The following is a 20959-nucleotide window of genomic DNA, read 5'->3' as shown; positions in this document are numbered from 1 at the left end:
CACGTCTGAGGGGGCACCAGAAGAAGCACAAAAAAAATCCGACCTAAGGGCATCACGTCTCACTCTCACGTCACCAAAAACCACACCAAAAAAAAAGTTTCTAGGACTAATTTGAAAATTCGCGCGTTTTACGTTGACAGAGTCCGACCTAGAGTCATAACCCCACTCCCGCTTGCCCACTCGCTGCCCGCTAGTGCATTCGACAATTCGAATGCCCTTGAATTGCGATCAGCCAATCACAAACCACTCCCTCCTCGCGGGCCCCAAGCCTGGCGCCTCCGCAAATCTGTTTCAATCAAATGTTTTGTTTTTTGAGTAATTGTGTTTTTTGAGTAAAAATATACAAAGAAACAGCAGACAACTTCTCATTCTTGAATAAAATACCCGATGCCGATAAAATTATGTGCCCTTACGCACTAGCGGTTACCGCTAGTGCGTAAGGGCACTAAGTGTCCCAATCAAACTGCAGAATACAATCAGCACAGTACAAATCTAGTAAACACATATCCAGAAGACCTTAACACCGAATTAATAACAGAAATTCAACAGTTTCATTCATATGTCATAAGTAAAATAAGTTTCAGACCCAGTGATTCGGCTCGCACAAGTTTACATCAAACTCACGCACATTGTATATAATGTAATAATACATTGTAATAATATACATGATGATAAGATTGAATCAGCTTTCCCTAATGTGGAAACAGCCCTGCGTAGTCCGGGCAATCTAAACATTCGAAGTTATATTATGTACTAGCTTCCGCCCGCGACTCCGTCCGCGCGGATGTCGGTCTTTGCGTGGATGGTTTATTTCTCCATTTTGAGTAACTCGGACAATGACATCTTATAAATATCTATTGGACCCAAATACGGCTAGGTCTATAATAATACGCAACGTGTGTTCGCGGTACCTACTACAGAACAACGTCTATGGATAACTGAAAAATTGAGATTAATTTTTTTTCTACGTATTTTTCCAGGATAAAAAGTATCCTATTTTACGCCCAGGATAATAAGGTATAATTATACCAAGTTTCATCGAAATCGAACCGGTAGTTTTCACGTGATGTCTTCACATACAGACAGACAGACAGACAGACAGACAGACAAAAATTTTTTTAATCACATATTTGGGTTTGGTATCGATCCAGTAACACCCCCTGCTAGTTATTTTTTCAATATTTTCAATGTACAGAATTGACCCTTCTACAGATTTATTATATGTATAGATAATGTCCCAACAGGCTGAATTTCTGTGAAGTTGTTGAAAACATAATTATAAACAATGTCTAAAAGTTCCCCATCATTCCCCTGTAAGGAAAAAAAATTATTCAAGGTCAAAGGTCAAAAAAATGAGTTTTTCGCGATTTTCAGCAAAACGGATACTATCTTGCGTGAATTCAATGCTCGGAAAAGCCGCAAGGCGCATTTCAATAAATAAATAAATTATGCTTTGGTTTTTATTATTGTCGCACCTACTCCACTTCTAAAGTACGTTACATCTCATCATCTTATTTTACAAAAAACCTTAAAACTAATGTTTTTATGCGGTAAAGGTTTAAAGACCGATTCTAGTTGACATACGGATAGGGGGGCCCACAGGCATGGATTGCTTAGGGCATCTAGTAGTCTTAATCCGTCACTGCATATACCTACATGAATTGAGATGGCAATTAGGAAGTTCTTAGAAAACAGCGATGACGCGATAAAATAAATAGGTAATCTTCCTTAATCTTGAATATTAAATTCAAAGAATTCGCTATGTTATCCTTGGAAGAGATAAGTCCTTTAAAATATTTTTAAAGCCAAGACAATTTTTATTTGTCGAAATTTTATTATTTTAACGAAAATAGGCTTAATTCTTAAATAAAGCACCAAATGAAATTGTACTCTAGAACATATTTCATTTGAATTATTAAAATATGTTGTTATTATAAAAAAATATTAATCAAGACACAGCCTTTAAAATGCCATCTAAGTAGGTATATCATTCTTTATTTTGGAGCAAACTTTCTCATCAAGGATTGGTACGTTCGCTTGCTTTGATATGTAAAGATCCAAGACTCAAGAGATGTCTTTATTTTTTACGGATTCAGTCTCATGTACCTCATACAACATTCACATATTAATCCACTCGAAGCCCGATTGTGTATACATTGTTAATACCTCACTTGTATGTAGATACAACTGCCAATCTAGGTAGTTTCTAGGTATACACTTGATTGACTACGTTGTAGGTAAAGGATAGAAGAACTTTTGTGGTACATTGTTAGGTACGCTAGTTGTTTTCTGAAGATAAATTTCCAATTTATTTTTTATGTTTTCTATTATTCATATTCTTTAATAGGTACCTACCAAATTTATGAAATAGCGAGTGTAAAGTCATAAAATCATTGTTGTGTGCTAAGATAGTAAAATATGAAAGACCCTTGCCGGTTGCCGAATAGACTATCTCTATTCGACGTTTATACTTCATACCTACTACAAAAAAATCAGAGCATAGGTACTTACAAACAATTTGGGACCTGGAACTCGCAATTCCTCTGACATAAAACTTTATCAATAGGTAAGCATAACAAATTTATGTTTAAAAATTGAGACATTTATTACAGACTAGCTTCCGCCCGCGACTCCGTCCGCGCGGATGTCGGTCTTTGCGTGGATGGTTTATTTCTCCATTTTGAGTAACTCGGACAATGACATCTTATAAATATCTATTGGACCCAAATACGGCTAGGTCTATAATAATACGCAACGTGTGTTCGCGGTACCTACTACAGAACAACGTGAAACGTCTAAGGATAACTGAAAAATTGAGATTAATTTTTTTCTACGTATTTTTCCAGGATAAAAAGTATCCTATTTTACGCCCAGGATAATAAGGTATAATTATACCAAGTTTCATCGAAATCGAACCGGTAGTTTTCACGTGATGTCTTCACATACAGACAGACAGACAGACAGACAGACAAAAATTTTTTTAATCACATATTTGGGTTTGGTGTCGATCCAGTATTACACCCCCTGCTAGTTATTTTTTCAATATTTTCAATGTACAGAATTGACCCTTCTACAGATTTATTATATGTATAGATTAGCCGCTAGCCGGCATCGCCTGGGTCATCCCGCGCAGTAAAAAATAAAGCCTATTTTACTGGGTAACAATGTAACATTATATTGAAAAAAAAAATCGCTCCAGTAGTTTTTAAGTTCAATATAAATTACAATCAAATCTTTCCTCTTTATGTAATAGTATAGAATGAAGATAGGGTTTGTCAAAAACGATATATTTTTCATCCATAATAAATAATACTTTGTTTAGCTAAGCGGATGTCGAATGGAAAACGGATTAAACAGAAAAAAGGAAGCTTTAGAAAATACTAGGTAAAGGAAATAGTAGGATTTAAAATGTAAAGAGAAAATCCCCGTATTTTTCTTAGATTAAAAACTGTTATCGGATGAAGAAAGATATAACGTTTTGTGACTTTTATTTATGAACAAATCCTATGTATGCTAACTACAGTAAAATATTATTAACAATTTTGCGCAATACCTAGTTAAGTAACTAGCTTATAAAGATTTGAAACTTACAAACAAAGCGATTATGTCAGCTAAAATGGAACTAAAACAATGCGAACATGTTTACGTAAAAAATTTTAAAGAATGGACACGGAGTACCTAATTACCTACTATTTGTGCTTGCGAATGCGAAACACCTTTTTATTAAATGTTCACTCTCGTTACCTTATACAGAATATTCTGTGTGAAATATACAAGAACTTTACGTACGCTATACGATAATAGTGAGTTTAATAAAAAGCGAAGGTCTCTCAATTGACGTCTGGGGTCTGTGCGGATATTAGAGCCCACGTACGGCGCTGCAAATTGCTGGTTCTATGACGGGTAATTGTGTTCCCTGTAGTTACATACCTAGTCAGATTTATAAATTAATACATACACGTGCAATGGTTCAAGTTATTTTCTAGTTGTGGATTTTAGTAGATAATATTGATGCCTCAACCTAAGGTCCCTGTCCTATAATGGGATTAAATACATTTTATAAACTCAATACCTAGGTATTTTATTAAGACCAAAGATTTCAGATAACAATTACCTACGGGTTGATTGTGATATCACTAAAAATATCCCACCATACAACCAAAAAAAAAGTGTATCTCCTTGTTTGGTAAAAATATACCTACCTATGTGTAGAGATAATTTAAATTGGCAAATGATGTTATTTCACGAAGAAGCATCCATTTTCGTGGCGTAATGTTCAACTACGGCCAGAGATATATAGATAAATGTGTTTGTCCACAGAATGGCGGCCAATCGGAACTGGGGTCACTATTTACGAGGTCCATGTTTGACTCCGTGCCAGGGTTCCGCGGGCGGAACGGTTTCGTGGACTTTTCGGAATACAGCTGGTTTTGGCGTCGATTAACCGAATAAATTTAAATTTACGGCAATTATAAATATTAAATAAATATTTTAACTACGTATTTTGTTTTATTTTACCTTTCTATATACAGAACTTAGCTGAACTACAGATGATATAATAGTAACTGAACTAAGCATTATGTAACGATGGTAATTAGATAGTAATCACAGAGAGTTCATATTTGCACCATTTGCAAAAACAAAGTTGTGTGTTGACTACCTAACAACACACTTTAATCCTTACAGATTTAGAAACAAAAGGGTCACACTACCCTACCTGGCCACCCAGGTAAAAAAACATAACACCAACATTTCCGAGCAAGTAACTACGATCCGAAAATACAATTTTCTCATCCTTCAACATTTTACCTTTAATATTTTACCCCGTGATTTCAAGGTAAAAGGTGTATTGACATTTCATTAATCGGTAGACTGGATAAACCGTATTTGAATAGGCTAGACTGGTAACTCCTGAACTTTTCACTATACATAATATATAAATTCCCTTTGTTTATTGGGAAAATATAAATAACATATACATAAATCAATGTATTTTCCATACAACACATTTATTTCGAAACCATAATAATGTGGATAGATATATCATTTAATAAAGAACCATTACGCAATTTAATTAATTGCTGAATTAGCAACGAGGTCAAACTCATTAGCGTTGTTTATAATGCATAGGTATTAAGGGTGCTTTCAATAAAACTTTCAGCTTCACGTGAATCTATGAATATTGCTTTTATATTTTAAAACTAGAGACACAGTTTGATGACTAATTAAAGCATTGTCTAGTAAAGATTTAAAGATTTCTGTTTCAGAGTAAAGAGACAATAATTATTAAAAAGATTAATTTTATGTCATAAAGACGTACTTTACCATAAGACTTGATAATTAAAAGGTGTCTGTATAAAGGAGCGAGGTAATTGGTTTCAGCAAGGTATAGTCGAGTGTCCTCGTTGATATAAAAGCTTCATACACGGCTTGTTAGCTCACCTTTCAATAGATACTAGTATATTACCCGCTCCTAGGGGTGGTTCAAGGCAAAAACTTATGTAGGTAACTACCTATTATAAAAAAATGTTAAATATTATAATGGACCCATGATAATAGATAATTAACGTTTTTAAACATAATAGTAACAATATGGACACTAATAAATGCGTACTATAGATAAGTTCGAAATAATAATTAATAACCATTATTCTATAGTTTCTTAAATTTTGAAGTAACTATACAATTAGCGAGCGCTCAAAGATTTCAATAAAGTTAATAACATGTGTTTGTATCACTATCACATTGATGCTGAAATTAAAATTAGATAAACTAATTGTGTTCACTAAATCTATATTATACAATACGACAAACCCCTATGGTACAAGTACAACTGCACATACGGTAAGTAAATCGCATCCTATAACACAATGTGTTCCCGCTTTAGGCTTGGGAACTGGAATTTCTTTAGGGAAACTCAATATTCCGTTTAAAACAATTTATTTTCGAGACCGACACACCTTTGTACAAAGATTTTTAGATAAGTGTAAAAAATACATTCTACCCGGCCAATAAATAATAAATAAAAAATGACAATCTATGTTGTTGAAGCGCATGATTGCTATAATAAGTTTAACAGGCGTAGACATAATCCTCCCCCCGGTGAAAAGCGTAGGTTTTCAAGCTTGAAGGTCTTCAGAAGTGGGCAGAGGACACAGTCGAACCAAAGGTCTTCGAACGCAGCCTCTTGTAGTTTCGACGTCCGCAACTCGACAAACGCCGTCAGTTCCATGGAATAATCGTACAATACGACCCATGCGCCAACATAGTGGTGGAGAATTATCCTCTTGAAGCAGTACGAGGTCTCCAATGTTTATTTTTGATTTGTCAACCTTCCATTTTGTTCGTAGTTGCATTTTGATATATACTCTTTCTGCCATCTCTTCCAGAAGTGTTGGCGGATTTGTTCAAGTCTGCCATATCTATCCAGGGAGCTCTCTTTAGCGTCATCCAATGAAGGAGCCGGTAGTGCATTCAATGGTCTTCCAATTAAAAAGTGCCCTGGGGACAAGGATAGGAAGTCATTCGGGGAAGATGACATGGGACATAGAGGACGGCTATTGAGAATAGCCTCAACTGGAGCAAACAATGTCGAAAGCTCTTCAAACGTAAGATGGGTATTGCCCATGACTCGCTTTATATGATATTTAGCGGACTTAACCCCGGCCTCCCATATTCCACCAAAGTGAGGAGCGTAAGCGGGGATAAAAGAAAATTTTATTCCCTCCTGAGCAGCAAACTCAGACAGAGGTTCTTGATTAGCCTTTAGAAAATTATTTAGTTCTTTCGCGGCAGCAACAAAAATTTTACCGTTGTCGGAAAATATTTCGGTTGGCTTTCCACGGCGTGCCACAAATCTGCGAAGTGTCATAATATAAGCGTCTTTTGTCAAATCAGATACGACCTCTAAGTGAATGCATTTGAAGCGCAAACACACAAACAGACATAAGTAGCACTTAACTACTCTAGCACCGCGTCCTTTACGATTTAGAATGAAGAAAGGGCCCGCATAGTCTACTCCAACAGACTTGAAGGGAAAGTCAACGTTGACGCGATTTGCAGGTAAGTCAGCCATTTTTGGATTATAGGTCTGACCACGAAGACGTGTGCAGCTAACGCAGTTTTTGACTACGCGCCTAGCTAGTTTTCTGCCATTGACAGGCCAAACAGACTCGCGGATAATCGACAACAGAAGTTGCGGTCCTGCATGCAGAGATCGAACGTGTTCGCGTTCAAATAGAAGCTTCGTCACATAATGAGTTGAATTTAGAAGAATGGGATGCTTCTTTTCAAATTTATATTCAGATGAACTGAGCCTGCCACCGACTCTTATAAGATTCGCCTGATGATCAAAAAATGGAGATAACGATAAAATATTTGACTTTGGGCTTAAAGGTTTACTATTTGACAACTTATCAAATTCAGAAGTAAAAGTTTGTTTTTGAGACAGCATGAAAATAAAATTAAAAGAATTATTTAATTCGTCAATTGATAAAATGCCGGTAAGTTTATTATTTTTATTTTGTTTTTTACAGTTGTGTAAAAATCGTAAAATGTAACTAAAAGTTCTTTGAAGTTTTGTAAATTTAGAATATTTTTTAAAATCAAAATTAATTTCAGATTCGACGGCTGTATGGACATTGATTACCTAATGCAAAATCTTTGGTTGAATTATGCACGGGCTCAAAAGACCTAAGGGATCGAAGATTCGAAATGAACTTGAGAGGATAAGTCTCTTTGTGATTTTGTCACTATGAAGTGGAATTTCGATGGGAAAATTAAAGCGTCCTTCGATGGATCCCAACAAAGTCCGAGAGTGCTCGACGACTCACTGATTGTCAAATGTTCTGTATTAATTTCGTGTAAATTTTGAAACAAGTTTTTTTGAATTAGTTTTATACTTTCGTAGAGGAAAACGAGCGTTTGAAACTGAATTTTGAATGTTTTTAAGTTGATCTTCATCATCACAGCCGGTGATTAGATCATCGACATAAAAGTCGTGCTGAATGATATTTTTGATTATTTCGTCTCCACATTCCTCTCCAACCTGCCAAAGACATCTCGTGCTCAAGTAACTGGCACTTGCGGTACCGTAAGTGACAGTACTCAGTCGCAGAGTTTTGATAGGCTGAGACTCATTTTCTCTCCATAATATGAGCTGCAAATTTTGATTTGAACTTTCAATTTGAATCTGACGATACATTTTGGCGATATCACCTGTCAAAATGAATTTATGTTGCCGAGCTCTGACTAAAATGGAGAAAAGAGAGTCTTGAATATTTGGGCCTACCATGAGGATGTCATTGACAGAGAAGCCAGAGGTTGTGGGGGCTGAGCCATCGAACACTACTCGGAGTTTGGTAGATTCACTATTCTCCTTTATGACAGCATGGTGACACAAAAAATATGATGGATTTGGAATAGGAGTAGGTGATTCAGATAGATGGCCCATATCAGCGTATTCACGAATGAATTCAACGTATTTTGATTTTAGTTCTTTATTTCGTCTAAATCTTTTCTCAAGATTTAGGAATCGTTTTTTAGCTTGAGAGTATGAATCGCCGAGGCAGTCAGGTGAGTCCTTTAGGGGTAACTTCACACAGAATCTGCCGCTTTCTAAGCGAGTGGTGGTATTTAGAAAGTGTTTTTCGCATGCTATGTCATTTTGACTTCGAACAGTTTTTTGGGGTAGCTCTTCAAGCTCCCAGAATTTTGTGAGCATTTTGTGAATTTCGTTAGATGTAGGGTTTGCAATTCTGGAATGATTGCAATGAATTTCTTTGCTAAAATAATTGTTGATTGGGCCAGCTATTATCCAGCCGAGTTTAGAATTTTGCAATTTAGGATTATTAGGACCTAAAGAAAGCTGTTCGCTGTTTAGAATGTCCCAGAAGATATCTGCTCCAATCAAAACTTCAATCGGAGCTGACTTGTAGAACTCAGGGTCCGCCAAAGTAAGAGAATTAGGTATTTTGAGAGCTTGAATATCAACTGGGGTCTTAGGTAAGCGGCCCGTCAATTCGTTGAGAACAAGACATGAAAGGGTAACGCTGTAGTTGCTATTTAGAGATTTTATTTGAGTGAGACAGCTTTCGTACACTGTATTAGAAGAATTATTGCCAATCCCAATGACATTTATTGCTTTCAATGGGCAAGTTCTTAGTGACATTCTCCGTTGCAGGGATTTAGTGATAAATGAAGACTGGCTGCCACAATCCAAGAGAGCGCGAACCTTTTCTACCTGCTTATTAATAGGGTTAAAAACTTCTATCAATGCTGTAGATAGGAGAACATGCTTGGACATTTGTCTAGAAAAGGCTGCTACAGATTCGTTTGGTTCAACTTGCTCATCTGTGCTTAAGTTGGCAGTGACGTCATCATTAGAACTATGGAGGAGAGTGTTGTGTTTTTGTTGGCATTGTCGACATGAACCCATGCGGCAGTTACTGACAGGATGCCCTTGTCTGAGGCAATTTCGACATAACTTATATTTATTTACATACGATAGCCTATCTTGTATATTTTTAGACTTAAATGTAGGACAGTCATAAATTCTGTGATTTCCGTTACAAATTATGCAAAGATAAACATTTAATTGATTTTGATTAGATGTAGAAAATGAATTAGTAATTTTCTTTTTATCAGACTGATTATTTTTTTGTGAATTTAGTTGTGAGAGACGTGGCGTGAATTGTAATTTGGAATTATTTTGTGATTCATTATAAGTGCCAACCTTATTACGATTTAAAGATTCTAACACATCTGCACGGTTGATTAAAAATATTTGAAATTGTTGCAAAGTTGGAATGTCATCAATAGTATTTCGATACTCTTCCCATTTAACAAGAGTACATTTTTCCAATTTAGAAGACAAAATAAATATTATAAGTACATCCCAATAGTCAGTAGGCTGACCCAGGCTAGACAGGGCGCGAAGATTTTTTGTAACATGATCGACTAAAAAACGTAGTGACTTGTCGGACTCACGAGTTAAAGATTGAATGTTAAGTAAAGAATCTAAGTGATGATCAACAAGAAGTCTTTTGTTATTATACCTGTCGCAAAGTAACGTCCAGGCTGCCTGGTAGTTTGCTGTTGACACTTCGAGATTAGAGACAATCCGTGCCGCATCACCCTCAAGGTAAGAAAGTAAATAATGAAATTTATGTATATCAGTAATATTTTTGTTTTTATGAACTAAATTTGAAAATGTGTCGCGGAACTCTAGCCAACGCAAATATGAACCATTAAACTTTGAGATCTCGATTCGTGGTAATCTAATATTTGAGTCTTGATGGAAAGAGTCTTCATTGCCCATCGATTTCCTACGATTTTCGTTGTCATTAAATAAATTATCATATTTTTTAATCATTATTTTAGCAGAAGCAATACTTTGGACGAAATCGTTCTCAATGTCGTCTCTTTCATCAATCTCGGAATCAAGATTTTCAGAATTTAGAACCTCAATCTCAGTCTGCAACACATCAAACTTTGTTGACAATGCTTCGAATTTGCTAAGTTTCAATTTAAATTCAGCCATTAATACTTCATCCATTAAAGTAGACTCGCTAGTTCTGTCCAAATAATTTTTAAATTTTGTAATTTGGCCCTTAATAGCTGACCTTTTTGAATATAAATCTCTTAACAACTTTGGATTAGGTTCCGTAGACATTTTGTAAAATAGTTTAATTAAATATTGTTATGAAAAGGAAGTATGTAATTATTTTCAAATTATGTAATTATTTTCGATTAATTAATAATTTAAATGCACGTCAACAAGTCTGATAAAGTTATGGAAGAAATAAAATGCTTATCTCACGCTCCTCGCCTGGTGGAACCTGCCGCTGGTAGCCGGGCTGCTGCTCACACGCAGCTGCTGCGCAGAAGATCGTGCGAGCGATATATTTTAGTCGCCTGAGAAGACGGCTCCTGAAATTATTCGGCGAAGTCGAGTTTATAAGCGAGAAGGGGCGATAATATACGAGATTGTTGTAAACAAAAAATGAATTCAATTTTGAACAAATTAATTACGATTTACGTAAGGGAATATGGCGTGAGGATGTGAGAATAGGTTAGGTAATAAATCAATTGCTATAATTTAAATTGTTTTATGGTTAGGAACGGAAGGAATTAAGGATTTGCACTTAACTTTGTATGAATTTTGAGCTGCACTCCGGCACGACACTTTAGATGTGGCGTTGTTCAGACGAGCAGGTTAGGTATCCCTTTCGGCAGGAATCAGTCCCAAAAAGATTGCGTAGGTGTGTAGATAACTTATCCGTATTTTCGTCCTGTCACGGTCGCCAAATTGTTCCCGCTTTAGGCTTGGGAACTGGAATTTCTTTAGGGAAACTCAATATTCCGTTTAAAACAATTTATTTTCGAGACCGACACACCTTTGTACAAAGATTTTTAGATAAGTGTAAAAAATACATTCTACCCGGCCAATAAATAATAAATAAAAAATGACAATCTATGTTGTTGAAGCGCATGATTGCTATAATAAGTTTAACAGGCGTAGACACAATGCGAATACAAAATTTTATTACCAGCCGCTTGCAAATTGGACCAAAACTATCAACGTCGCGAACTTACCTAACGAACCAACATCCGATCAAAGAAAATAACTTTAAGACTCTTATACCAGCCGCTGTCGGGGTTTTGTTATTTTTCTTATTCCCTGCAAGATGTATTTATTAGTTTATTACAGAACCTATGAAAATATTGATAGAAATCAATTATTTTGTAACAAACTTATAAGAAGTAAGTAGGTAATCGACATTACATTTTTTTCTCTAGCTTGAAAGTTTAGTTAGGAGCGATGCCTGAAAGACTTGCTGACTTTAATCAGTTTAAATGCTCAAAATTATTGTAAATGCAAGTCTGCTAATTGCCTGAGCAAATTAATTATATGGAAGTTTGTAGCTATGTTGTACAAAATACAATGTAGAGTTAAAAGTAATAGAGCAAATAAAAACAAGCATCTAGCAGAAACCGCAAGAGACATTTCAATGGTGACGTAAAGAAAATTACAAAATGTAGCTCAAAGCTTTACAAAAATTGATGAGCCACATTTTGTAATAAGAATTATTTATTAGTCCAATACGATAAGTCTTTCTTTTATTATTAGAATCTCTTTTACTAAAAACAAAGCTTATTTGTTAAATTGTAGCGATGGATTAACAACAATAGAGTCATAAACCCTAGAGATAACGTTCGCTGAAAGCCTTAAGTACCTAAAGGAGTGGGGATTTAATCTCCTATTGGGGATGGAATAGAAAAGGTATTTAAAAAATAGTTTACAATACTTTTTTCATTTACATTTAAATCGTGTTAAAGTAAACAAGAAAAATATAGTTCATAGCTTTATATTTTAAACGTTATACCTACTTTAGTTCTAAGATGGGCAAAAGTGTAAGTTGTCATTGTAATAGTTTGTGCAAATTGTGGAATTATTATAATTATACCTGTGTATCAAATATTTATTTATGGTTTTAACATCTTCAGGATATTTTCAAAGATCAAGAAAGGAGGCGAGGCAGACCCGCAGGAAAGAACAGAGTACCACTATCTGTTGTAAGTTTTAGGCACCTTCCGATTAAATTAATTTCTTACGTTTTGTTGTCTCACATATTTAAAAGACAATGATTAAAATCTTTAGGTAGTTAATTATTATTTTAAGTAGAAAGTTAGATGCTTTAATTTTTATGATAATTATTTTTGTTTTTATAAATAATGACTATTAAAAACAGCTCCCTTTATCTACTGAGTAGTGAAAGGGAATCAGAATCTCGATGACACCCCATTATTGTAAATAACTAAATTGAGTTTATTACAACAAATTAATGTTTCATATACTTTAATGATAATAAGTAATGTACGCTTAATTTTCAGGAAGAAAGGCGGGCGCGAAATGCCCAATACGAAAGAGAGAGGCGAGTGGAAACCTCCGAGGCGATGGCGCAGCTAGCACAGGCTTTGGGCTGTGAAGATACGGTAAATAATGGTTTACTAATATCACAAATACTAGTATATTATTATGTTATCTGTGGTTTAATTCACTTGAACTACCGCACGCTCTAATAAAAACTTTTCTAATGGTAGTAGAAAATATTTAAATTGGGAAACGTAATTAAATAGTCTCTCGGATGGAAACTACATAGGTAGACCTATAAGAAAAACAAAACACACCTACCCAAAATGATTTACACCAATTAGACGAGAACATTATAATTAGAATATAACCCCGTTAATAATTTAATTCAACTCATTTACGGGGAATTATTCCTGGTTCCAATCACACGGTGATCTCGGGACCAAACAAGTGTGTAAATTCATTCAGCGTTAACTAAACTAATTGAGCTGCAAATTTTGTCAATAGATCTATTAATATGCTTAAGTATTTTGGTATTGGGATAAATTGTGCTTGCAGTATAATATATTTACTGTAATACAAAGAGATTTAAATTTTTGTTTGTTTTGTTTTAATTGAAACAAACAAATAAGCGGTTCCGAAACCACTGGACCGATTAAAAAATTACCATTAGAATCCTACACTATCCCTGATGAACATGGGCTATATTTATTATTATTCAATACGAGAAAATAGGGATCCGCGTGAATTAAAAAAAAAACACTTTTTTTAAATTTTGCAGTGTAGGATATTATATTCGTCCATGGTGTAGGTAAGTATCTAATAATTATATATTGTATGATATTGTTTTAGATATCCAATGCTGATATTTTGGCAACGGCAGTGCAAGAGCTGCAGAGGGCTGCTGGTAGAGACCCATCTGATGACATTATGGAATTAAGACGTTGTAATGCTAAATTAATGCAACAGAGTAAGTATTGTGATTAATTATATCTAATTTTCTTAGACTTAAGTGGTCTATATCGTCACGTATATTTATTTTAAAATGTTGCTGGTTATTCTTAGTTAGAACAATCTGGATCAGGCATAAATTTAACTTTCATTTTTAATTTGAGTCTTATTTGAATAATTGATGATAATTATTCGAAACTTATTTCAGTCGAAGATATAGAAAAACGTCTTACAACTTGGGAAGAGCGCGCCGAAGTGAGATCAAAGAAAAGTGGTGGCATTAAGAAAAAGGATAAGATAAAGAATAAGAAAGTAGCAAACGCAATATCTATTTCTGAAGAAATTAAACAAGAAGCGACCGAGGCTGAACATCCCATTGCTAATGAGCCATCACCGACTGAAGCATCTGGTTAGTACCTAAAATATTTAAACATTCTTTCAATCTATTGGCGAGCTTTTCCCAGTTTTTATTATTCAAACTAACGTCAATAATTATTGTTGTCTCTTATTTTTACTAATCATAACTTGCACTTTTTTTAGAGATAAACGAATTTTAACTTAATTTTAAAAAAGTTGCTTTATTAACCTTAATTCAAATAACTTGTGTATATAAATAAAGTTAAATTTAGGACTAGCAAAATATAAAAATAACGATATCTCATTTAATTTTCAGCCTGTAACGATAGTCAAATTATAAAATCTGAGCCCATGCAATTGACTGAAGCCGAACCATTTCAATTGGATAGCATTGCCGCTGAGTGTCCCGTAAGTTACCCACCGCTATAATTAATTATTTCAATGGTACATTTATCTTTTACCTTTTCCATAATTCCCATTTTCTATTTTTATTAATTTAATTTTAGCACTTACCTGAAATATTTAATAGGGAAAGCGTTATTAAGAGATACAATCGTTATAATATGTATAATAATTATAAGTATGTTATTTATCACCAGGTGAATGATTGGGGTATTGACGATCTCATAGCTGAATATTTATAGGTAATAATATTATATGTATCTATCTTATTTATAATATTGTATTATTTACGAGTGTATTATTTTTTCGTACCTACTTTATTATTTGGATGCCTGTAATAATCGTTCTACCTTATTATCTAAATGTTAAGTATGTACATATTACTTAAATATGTATATACCTAACTAAAAAACCTATTAAAAATAGACAATTAAATAAATATTATATTAACTTTTACAGGTCAATACCGATTCCCGATTACAATGAAGTGCAATACCGACCATTCCAGTGCAATATAACGAAATTCCGAGTACCCTAACATTTGAGCAAAACTATCGCACTGAACAATGTGTATCTATTGTTTGTAAGGATACTTTTGTTTTTAACTTTGTAATACCATACTATTGTCTTAGGTATACATATAGTGCAATAAACGATTGAACTTTTCTTCTTGGTTTGTTTTCGAATCCTCTTAATTTTTAATCCTTAATAGGTAGTTACCTAGTACTTAGTTACCTAATAAATTAAAAAAAAATAAGAGTTTATGTACATATCATTCAAGTTAGCAGTTATAATATCTAGATATTATTTTCTAATATGGAATCTTTACGGTTTTTACCGAATACCACATTATAGATCTACATATTGTAACTTCACCACAATTGCATCGGTATATCAAAACCACATAACCAATATTCATAATATCCATAAAATGGTTTTCCGTTTGATATTGGAAATGTATTCATAGTCGCAAACAAGTTCGCTAAAAACGTTATATTCGAACAGCAAATACACAGCTGAACGAAAGTGCATTCAATAAAATAGAGTATCAGGAATATAGTACGCGTGGAGCAGCGTTATCTAAACAACATTGAAAAATAAACTGGAAAAACGTGCTGGTATTTAGGTCGATCTGCAAACTATTTGAACGAGTAATGATTAAAATATAGAAGCCGTGTTGGTTGCATTTCATATGTATACTTGTATACCATATATATAATTGTAGCCGCAGTTCATAACTGCGGCTACAATTATATTTTCTGAATTTAATTTTCATTCGTTAGATAATTTTTTTTATTTTAGCACTGAGCGTACGAATTTATATGAAGTATATAAAATCACTTAATTCATTAATGTACGCAAAATAAAGATAAACATTATTCTTTATTAATAGACACGTTGATGCTACTGCCATCTATACATTGGTCTCAACATTAAAGCTCGTCAAAGTAACTAGCGACACCTAGTTAACATAAAAAAATCTATCTTCTTTTGCGTGCATTTGCGTTCGCGTTTTATTCACGATTTTTTATAATTACCCCATTGGTCAATGGCCTTCTTTACTTTTAATTTATAGTTCAGGATACATCGCCCATTTTTGCAAGTGACTACTATCAAGCTAATTTTCCGTTTGTAGCTTTATTTTGATGAGACACCGAATAATTTCGTGTACGAAAGTCTCGATTGTGGTAGCTAACAGAGATAACAAGGATAAAATTGAATTTATATTTTTTTGGTTTTTATGGCATTCAAATGCTTTATAAATATAAATTTATAAAGAATAGAAAAAATTCGATCACGAGGCGGGACTCGAACCCGCATCCTTCGCGCCATTCCGGGGCGGATGCCTAACCAACTCAGCCACTCGTGACCCGCCCGAGTAATCGAATTTATTCTATCCTTTCAGTTTTATGTGTCTTAAGGGACACACCGCGCGCCATCTATTGAGATGATTTAACAACCATCTCAACCAATATGAAGCACTTTTCAGTGAATACAATATTGTAACGATGGAACACGACCTTTTCTTGAATTTATATTTTTTTGGTTTTTATGGCATTCAAATGCTTTATAAATATAAATTTATAAAGAATAGAAAAAATTCGATCACGAGTGGCTGAGTTGGTTAGGCATCCGCCCCGGAATGGCGCGAAGGATGCGGGTTCGAGTCCCGCCTCGTGATCGAATTTTTTCTATTCTTTATAAATTTATAAGGATAAAATTTTTTGATTTGATGGTTCTCAAATATTTATTGTATCCTGAACTATTATACTTCGTGTAAAATTTCAGCCCATCCTTAAAATATATTTTGTCAAAGTCTTATCTAGAACTGAAAACGTTTGAAATGTTTGAAATAAATACTCATCCATAAGACGACTGTCGTTTATTTAAGTATTGTATTTTAATAGTGTTATGTTTTAATTCAAAAGATCCTTAAAATCTAAACCAGTGTATTTTGTACACAACATTCATTACACAAATGGATACTATGAAGTTTTAGGTATATTCCGTGAATTCCTACTTTAAAAGTCATAGGATAGCTTAATCTAGATTAAACAATAGAAAATACTAAATTTCTGTAAGAGTTCAATATGTATAAACATGTAATATCCCTAATAGACAAAGATAAACAGCAAACAAATTCCTCACTTTATACATGCTCCTTAAAAAAAAATATATATTGCAAAAAACAAAAACCTAACATTTTAATGTGCACAACATTAAAATTATTTTACAAGGAAGATTCAACAACCTTATTTAATAAAAAAAAAGTAAATTACAGAGTTTGTCATATCCGCAACACAAACATTAGAACAAAATATCTCACAGAACTTAAATTATAAAAATAAAGTTATTAAACGTTGACGCTGTTGATCTTGAGTTTCTTGACCCGCCGAGTGGTGCCTTCTCCATCTGAACTGTCCGTGTCGTGTGAACTGTCTTCCGATTTAATGCCCAATCCCAATTCGTGTGCGTCCATGTAGTTGCCGGTTGCGCGAGCCTTTTCCAACGCTCGTACTGAAACAAATTTATAATTTTTATATATTATGATGTATACTATACTATAACTTTTCAACAGAATTCAATAAAGGGAGAAGTTTTTCAATTCAATTGTATTATTTTGTTATGTTGCCTCAGTGACTGGGTGATCAATTTTAATTTTTTTTTTATTTTATTTGAAGCCTACTGCCTTCTAATTATTGGTCCTATACAAATTTTATCCAGATCTGAGCATTTGATAGTGTTGGTTTGTTGAAAATTAATTATAACATGAGTATAACATTTATTATTTGACTGATATTATTAGCAATTAGTTACAAAGTTACCACAGCAAGCATGCAGATAATAATAATACATAATTAAATTCTAGTCTTAATATTGAATAAATATAATATGTTAATTATATAATTATCGGCCTCAGTCAGTTAATATTCTAGATAGGAAAAACTGAGATTAAGAGTTATATGATGCAAATAACAAGAATAAATTTATTGGATCAGCGAGCAGCATCAATATATAACCTGATTAAGATTACCCTAGTTTATTACATTACAGATAACAGGCCTCAATCTATCTATACCAGATCATTAGCAATGCAGCAATATAATCATAATAATTGAAATAGTAAAGATTTGAAAACAAAGTCTGTAAGAGAATATCTGTACCAGCTTAACTTGTATATCTCGCTAAAATTAAAGGATTACAATCAATGCAGAAAAAGTATTATAACATTAAGAATTTATAATTATATAATAATTATAGAGAATTAAGAAGCTTGAGAGCTTTAAATGTTAACAATATAATATAATAAATAATTATTAAAAGTACATTTACTTAAGAATATAGGAACTTTGCCTGGTAGATCTACCTTTAACCTTGAGGCTGCTTTTTGTGCAGTAATTTGAAATTACTTTTTAATTAAATCTTTTTTGTGTTTTTGCTTTGTACAGTAAAAAAATAGATAAATAAACATTAAATGTTTGTGTCAGCCGGTACACATTTATTAGTCGCGGGTGAATTCAATAAAACACCTGCGGCCTGTCATTAATACTTATATTATAATGCTGAAGAGTTTTTATGTTTCTTTGCTTGAACACACTAATGTTAGGAACAAAAGGTCCAATTAGAAATTTTTCTATGTAAGATAGATCAGATATCAAGGAAGCTGATCAGCTATTTATCATTACACTATTACCAATAGCAGCACGTTATGATGGTATAACCGTGGCTGACAGCTAGTAAATCACGAAAATATTTTAATTGGAGGCTGGAAATGTTTGTTTTATGTTATCCAACTGCACCAGAGGAAGTGGAAAAGGTATTTAGGTATGTATATTTTTGAGGTGGATTTATTTTAATAAAGTTTCTATGTATGATTTCCGTAGAATACTAACTTGCTGTAATTAAATAAAGAAGAAATAGTTTATTGTTAATTATAAAATATTATAATCACATCACTAAATAAATAAATAAAAAATCATAGGTATCAAAATAACTTACTTTGTGTCTCCAGTAAACTGTTTTGCCGTTTGAGATCTTCAATGTCTTGTTGGTGTGAGTTGTTTTTTCGCCTCATAAATTGTATATATTCTGCAGCTTTCTTCAATATTTGAGCTCGACTCGCCTGAAAATTAGAAGAAGACTAGAATTTTTTTGTTAAATGCTTAAAGTATGTATAGTAAGAAACCCATTGCAAAACTTTACTCACCACTTTTTCTCCTTGTAGTGCTGGTACTGAATCTCGGAGTGATGTAAAGCTATCCTTTATGTGATCTCTTCTCTTTCTTTCCAAAGCATTATGATGAGCTCTTTTTTCCGCCTATAAGAAAAAAGTTATTTATATTTATTTATATAAATAATATAAATAAACATAGCATACTAATATAATGCGTAAATACCAGACATCTGTATATTATTAAACCAAAAACGAAAAATCGATCTCATATACAAGTTGTAACAGTGGGTAGTGGGTACTTAAGGTCACGGAAAACGGATAAACCCGAATCGAACCACTTACTTGAGAATAATAACCTCCACTGCTTAAGCCATTCCTTGCATGTGGACGAGAGTCAGAGTCGTTTTCGGCCTGAAAATTATAGTATGATATCTAGTAGACAAACGAAATATCAAAACACAGAAGAGTAAAAAATACCTACATCACTTTCGATATCAATGTCGCGGTCGTCGTCGCTCATCATCATTAACGAATTGTAAAGTCCAATTTACAATAAGTTGGTATTATAGGTTACTTATTAAATTCATTAGTTAAAACTAAGAACCACCAAATAAGATTTCTTGATATTTTTTGCTTCCTTGCACACAATCACACAAAAGAACGCGTGACATAAATTGACAATAGGTACATGACATTTCCAATTGATCCGAACCTCCGAACATAAACAGATCTTCCGAAAAATATACAGATAACCTACACATACAGACTATGAAAAGCAACATTTAACTTAGATAAATAGACAATATTATCTATGGAACAGTCATGCTTGGTGTAGGGTTTGGTTAAACCATAATATAATTTTAGTTATACTTTAAGTTTTATACCAAATTTAACAATAACAGTAACGGAGACTTTGGATAAAATTAATAACAATCAAAAATTCAAAAATTGCAAAAATAAAAAAAAAACTGACAAGAAACAGCGTAGGTACCCGCAGCGTGGTGCGAGCGAAACTTTATATAGACAAAAAATGTTGTGTGGTTTTATGAAACCACGGTAAAAGTGAAACTTTTTTTCACACTATAGACATTTAACTAAAAATTATCATATTTGTACGATAATTATCGTACCGTGTATCGTTGCGCTACACAGACCAAAAAGTTTGAGACGATGTAATAAAAGTTTCACTTTAAAAATAAATAATACTAAACTGTCCGTAGATTAAAATTGAAATATAAATACTTTTTTATACTATTCTAATCAGTTGTTGAGTGAATGGCTGGTAAAAAAAATACAATATTCGATTTTTAAATATGTTGTTGCCTTGGTATGCAGTATAACAGTACAGCGTAGAAATATTACTTACCTACTCTCTATTATTTAGTAATAAATAAGGTAGGTACATACCTACATATCTACTATTTTCCAAAAAAAATATTTTTTCAATATATAACAAACTAATAAAATAATACAACATGGATAATGTGCAAAATATAGCAACTTCATTACAATATATTGATGTTAACAATAATGAGTTTTACGATAAATTGCAAGATGAAATTGATTTGGATTTAGCACGGCTAAAAAAGAATGTCGCGATTATAACTAATTTACGGCGTATGTTTATTCCTGTTTATTCATAGTATGGTAATACTTTTTGTACCTATATGTAAATACAATAATTTCTTTTAACAGTCACG

At 33.3% G+C, this 20959-nt stretch overlaps 3 protein-coding genes and 1 pseudogene across 8 annotated transcripts; 1 reads left to right on the top strand and 3 right to left on the bottom strand.

The window, feature by feature from the left end:
* Window positions 1–5923: 5923 nt before the first annotated feature.
* On the bottom strand, window positions 5924–7245 carry LOC123699627 (annotated as a pseudogene).
* Window positions 7246–8106: 861 nt separating this feature from the next.
* LOC123699898 lies at window positions 8107–9436 on the bottom strand. The gene is made up of 2 exons (XM_045646946.1): window positions 8291–9436; window positions 8107–8217 (listed from the first exon to the last, which is right to left on the bottom strand). The coding sequence occupies exons 1-2, from the start codon at window positions 9434–9436 to the stop codon at window positions 8107–8109; spliced, it is 1257 nt and encodes a 418-aa protein (XP_045502902.1).
* A 2966-nt stretch (window positions 9437–12402) lies between these two features.
* Window positions 12403–15244, top strand: LOC123699897. Its single transcript, XM_045646945.1, has 8 exons — window positions 12403–12414; window positions 12508–12576; window positions 12895–12996; window positions 13727–13844; window positions 14034–14234; window positions 14499–14590; window positions 14782–14826; window positions 15044–15244. Exons 1-7 carry the CDS (start codon window positions 12403–12405, stop codon window positions 14824–14826), a joined length of 639 nt encoding a protein of 212 aa, XP_045502901.1. The 3' UTR covers window positions 15044–15244.
* Window positions 15245–16952: 1708 nt separating this feature from the next.
* LOC123699830 (protein max) lies at window positions 16953–19951 on the bottom strand. Of its 6 annotated transcripts, none has more exons than XM_045646863.1 (5): window positions 19741–19951; window positions 19602–19691; window positions 19293–19403; window positions 19085–19226; window positions 16953–17602 (listed from the first exon to the last, which is right to left on the bottom strand). In XM_045646863.1, the coding sequence occupies exons 1-5, from the start codon at window positions 19783–19785 to the stop codon at window positions 17439–17441; spliced, it is 552 nt and encodes a 183-aa protein (XP_045502819.1). In that variant the 5' UTR covers window positions 19786–19951; the 3' UTR covers window positions 16953–17438. The 6 variants fall into 6 exon arrangements, with proteins under 6 accessions (XP_045502819.1, XP_045502820.1, XP_045502821.1 ...); XM_045646864.1 differs by having other exon boundaries at window positions 19085–19208; window positions 19741–19950; XM_045646865.1 differs by having other exon boundaries at window positions 19602–19670; window positions 19741–19950.
* Window positions 19952–20959: the final 1008 nt, after the last annotated feature.

The sequence above is a fragment of the Colias croceus genome, chromosome 18 (assembly GCF_905220415.1).
Source record: "Colias croceus chromosome 18, ilColCroc2.1".
Taxonomy (NCBI): Eukaryota; Metazoa; Arthropoda; class Insecta; order Lepidoptera; family Pieridae; genus Colias; species Colias croceus.
The sequence above is the reverse complement of the archived record's forward strand: the minus strand, read 5'-3'. Positions and strand labels throughout refer to the sequence as shown.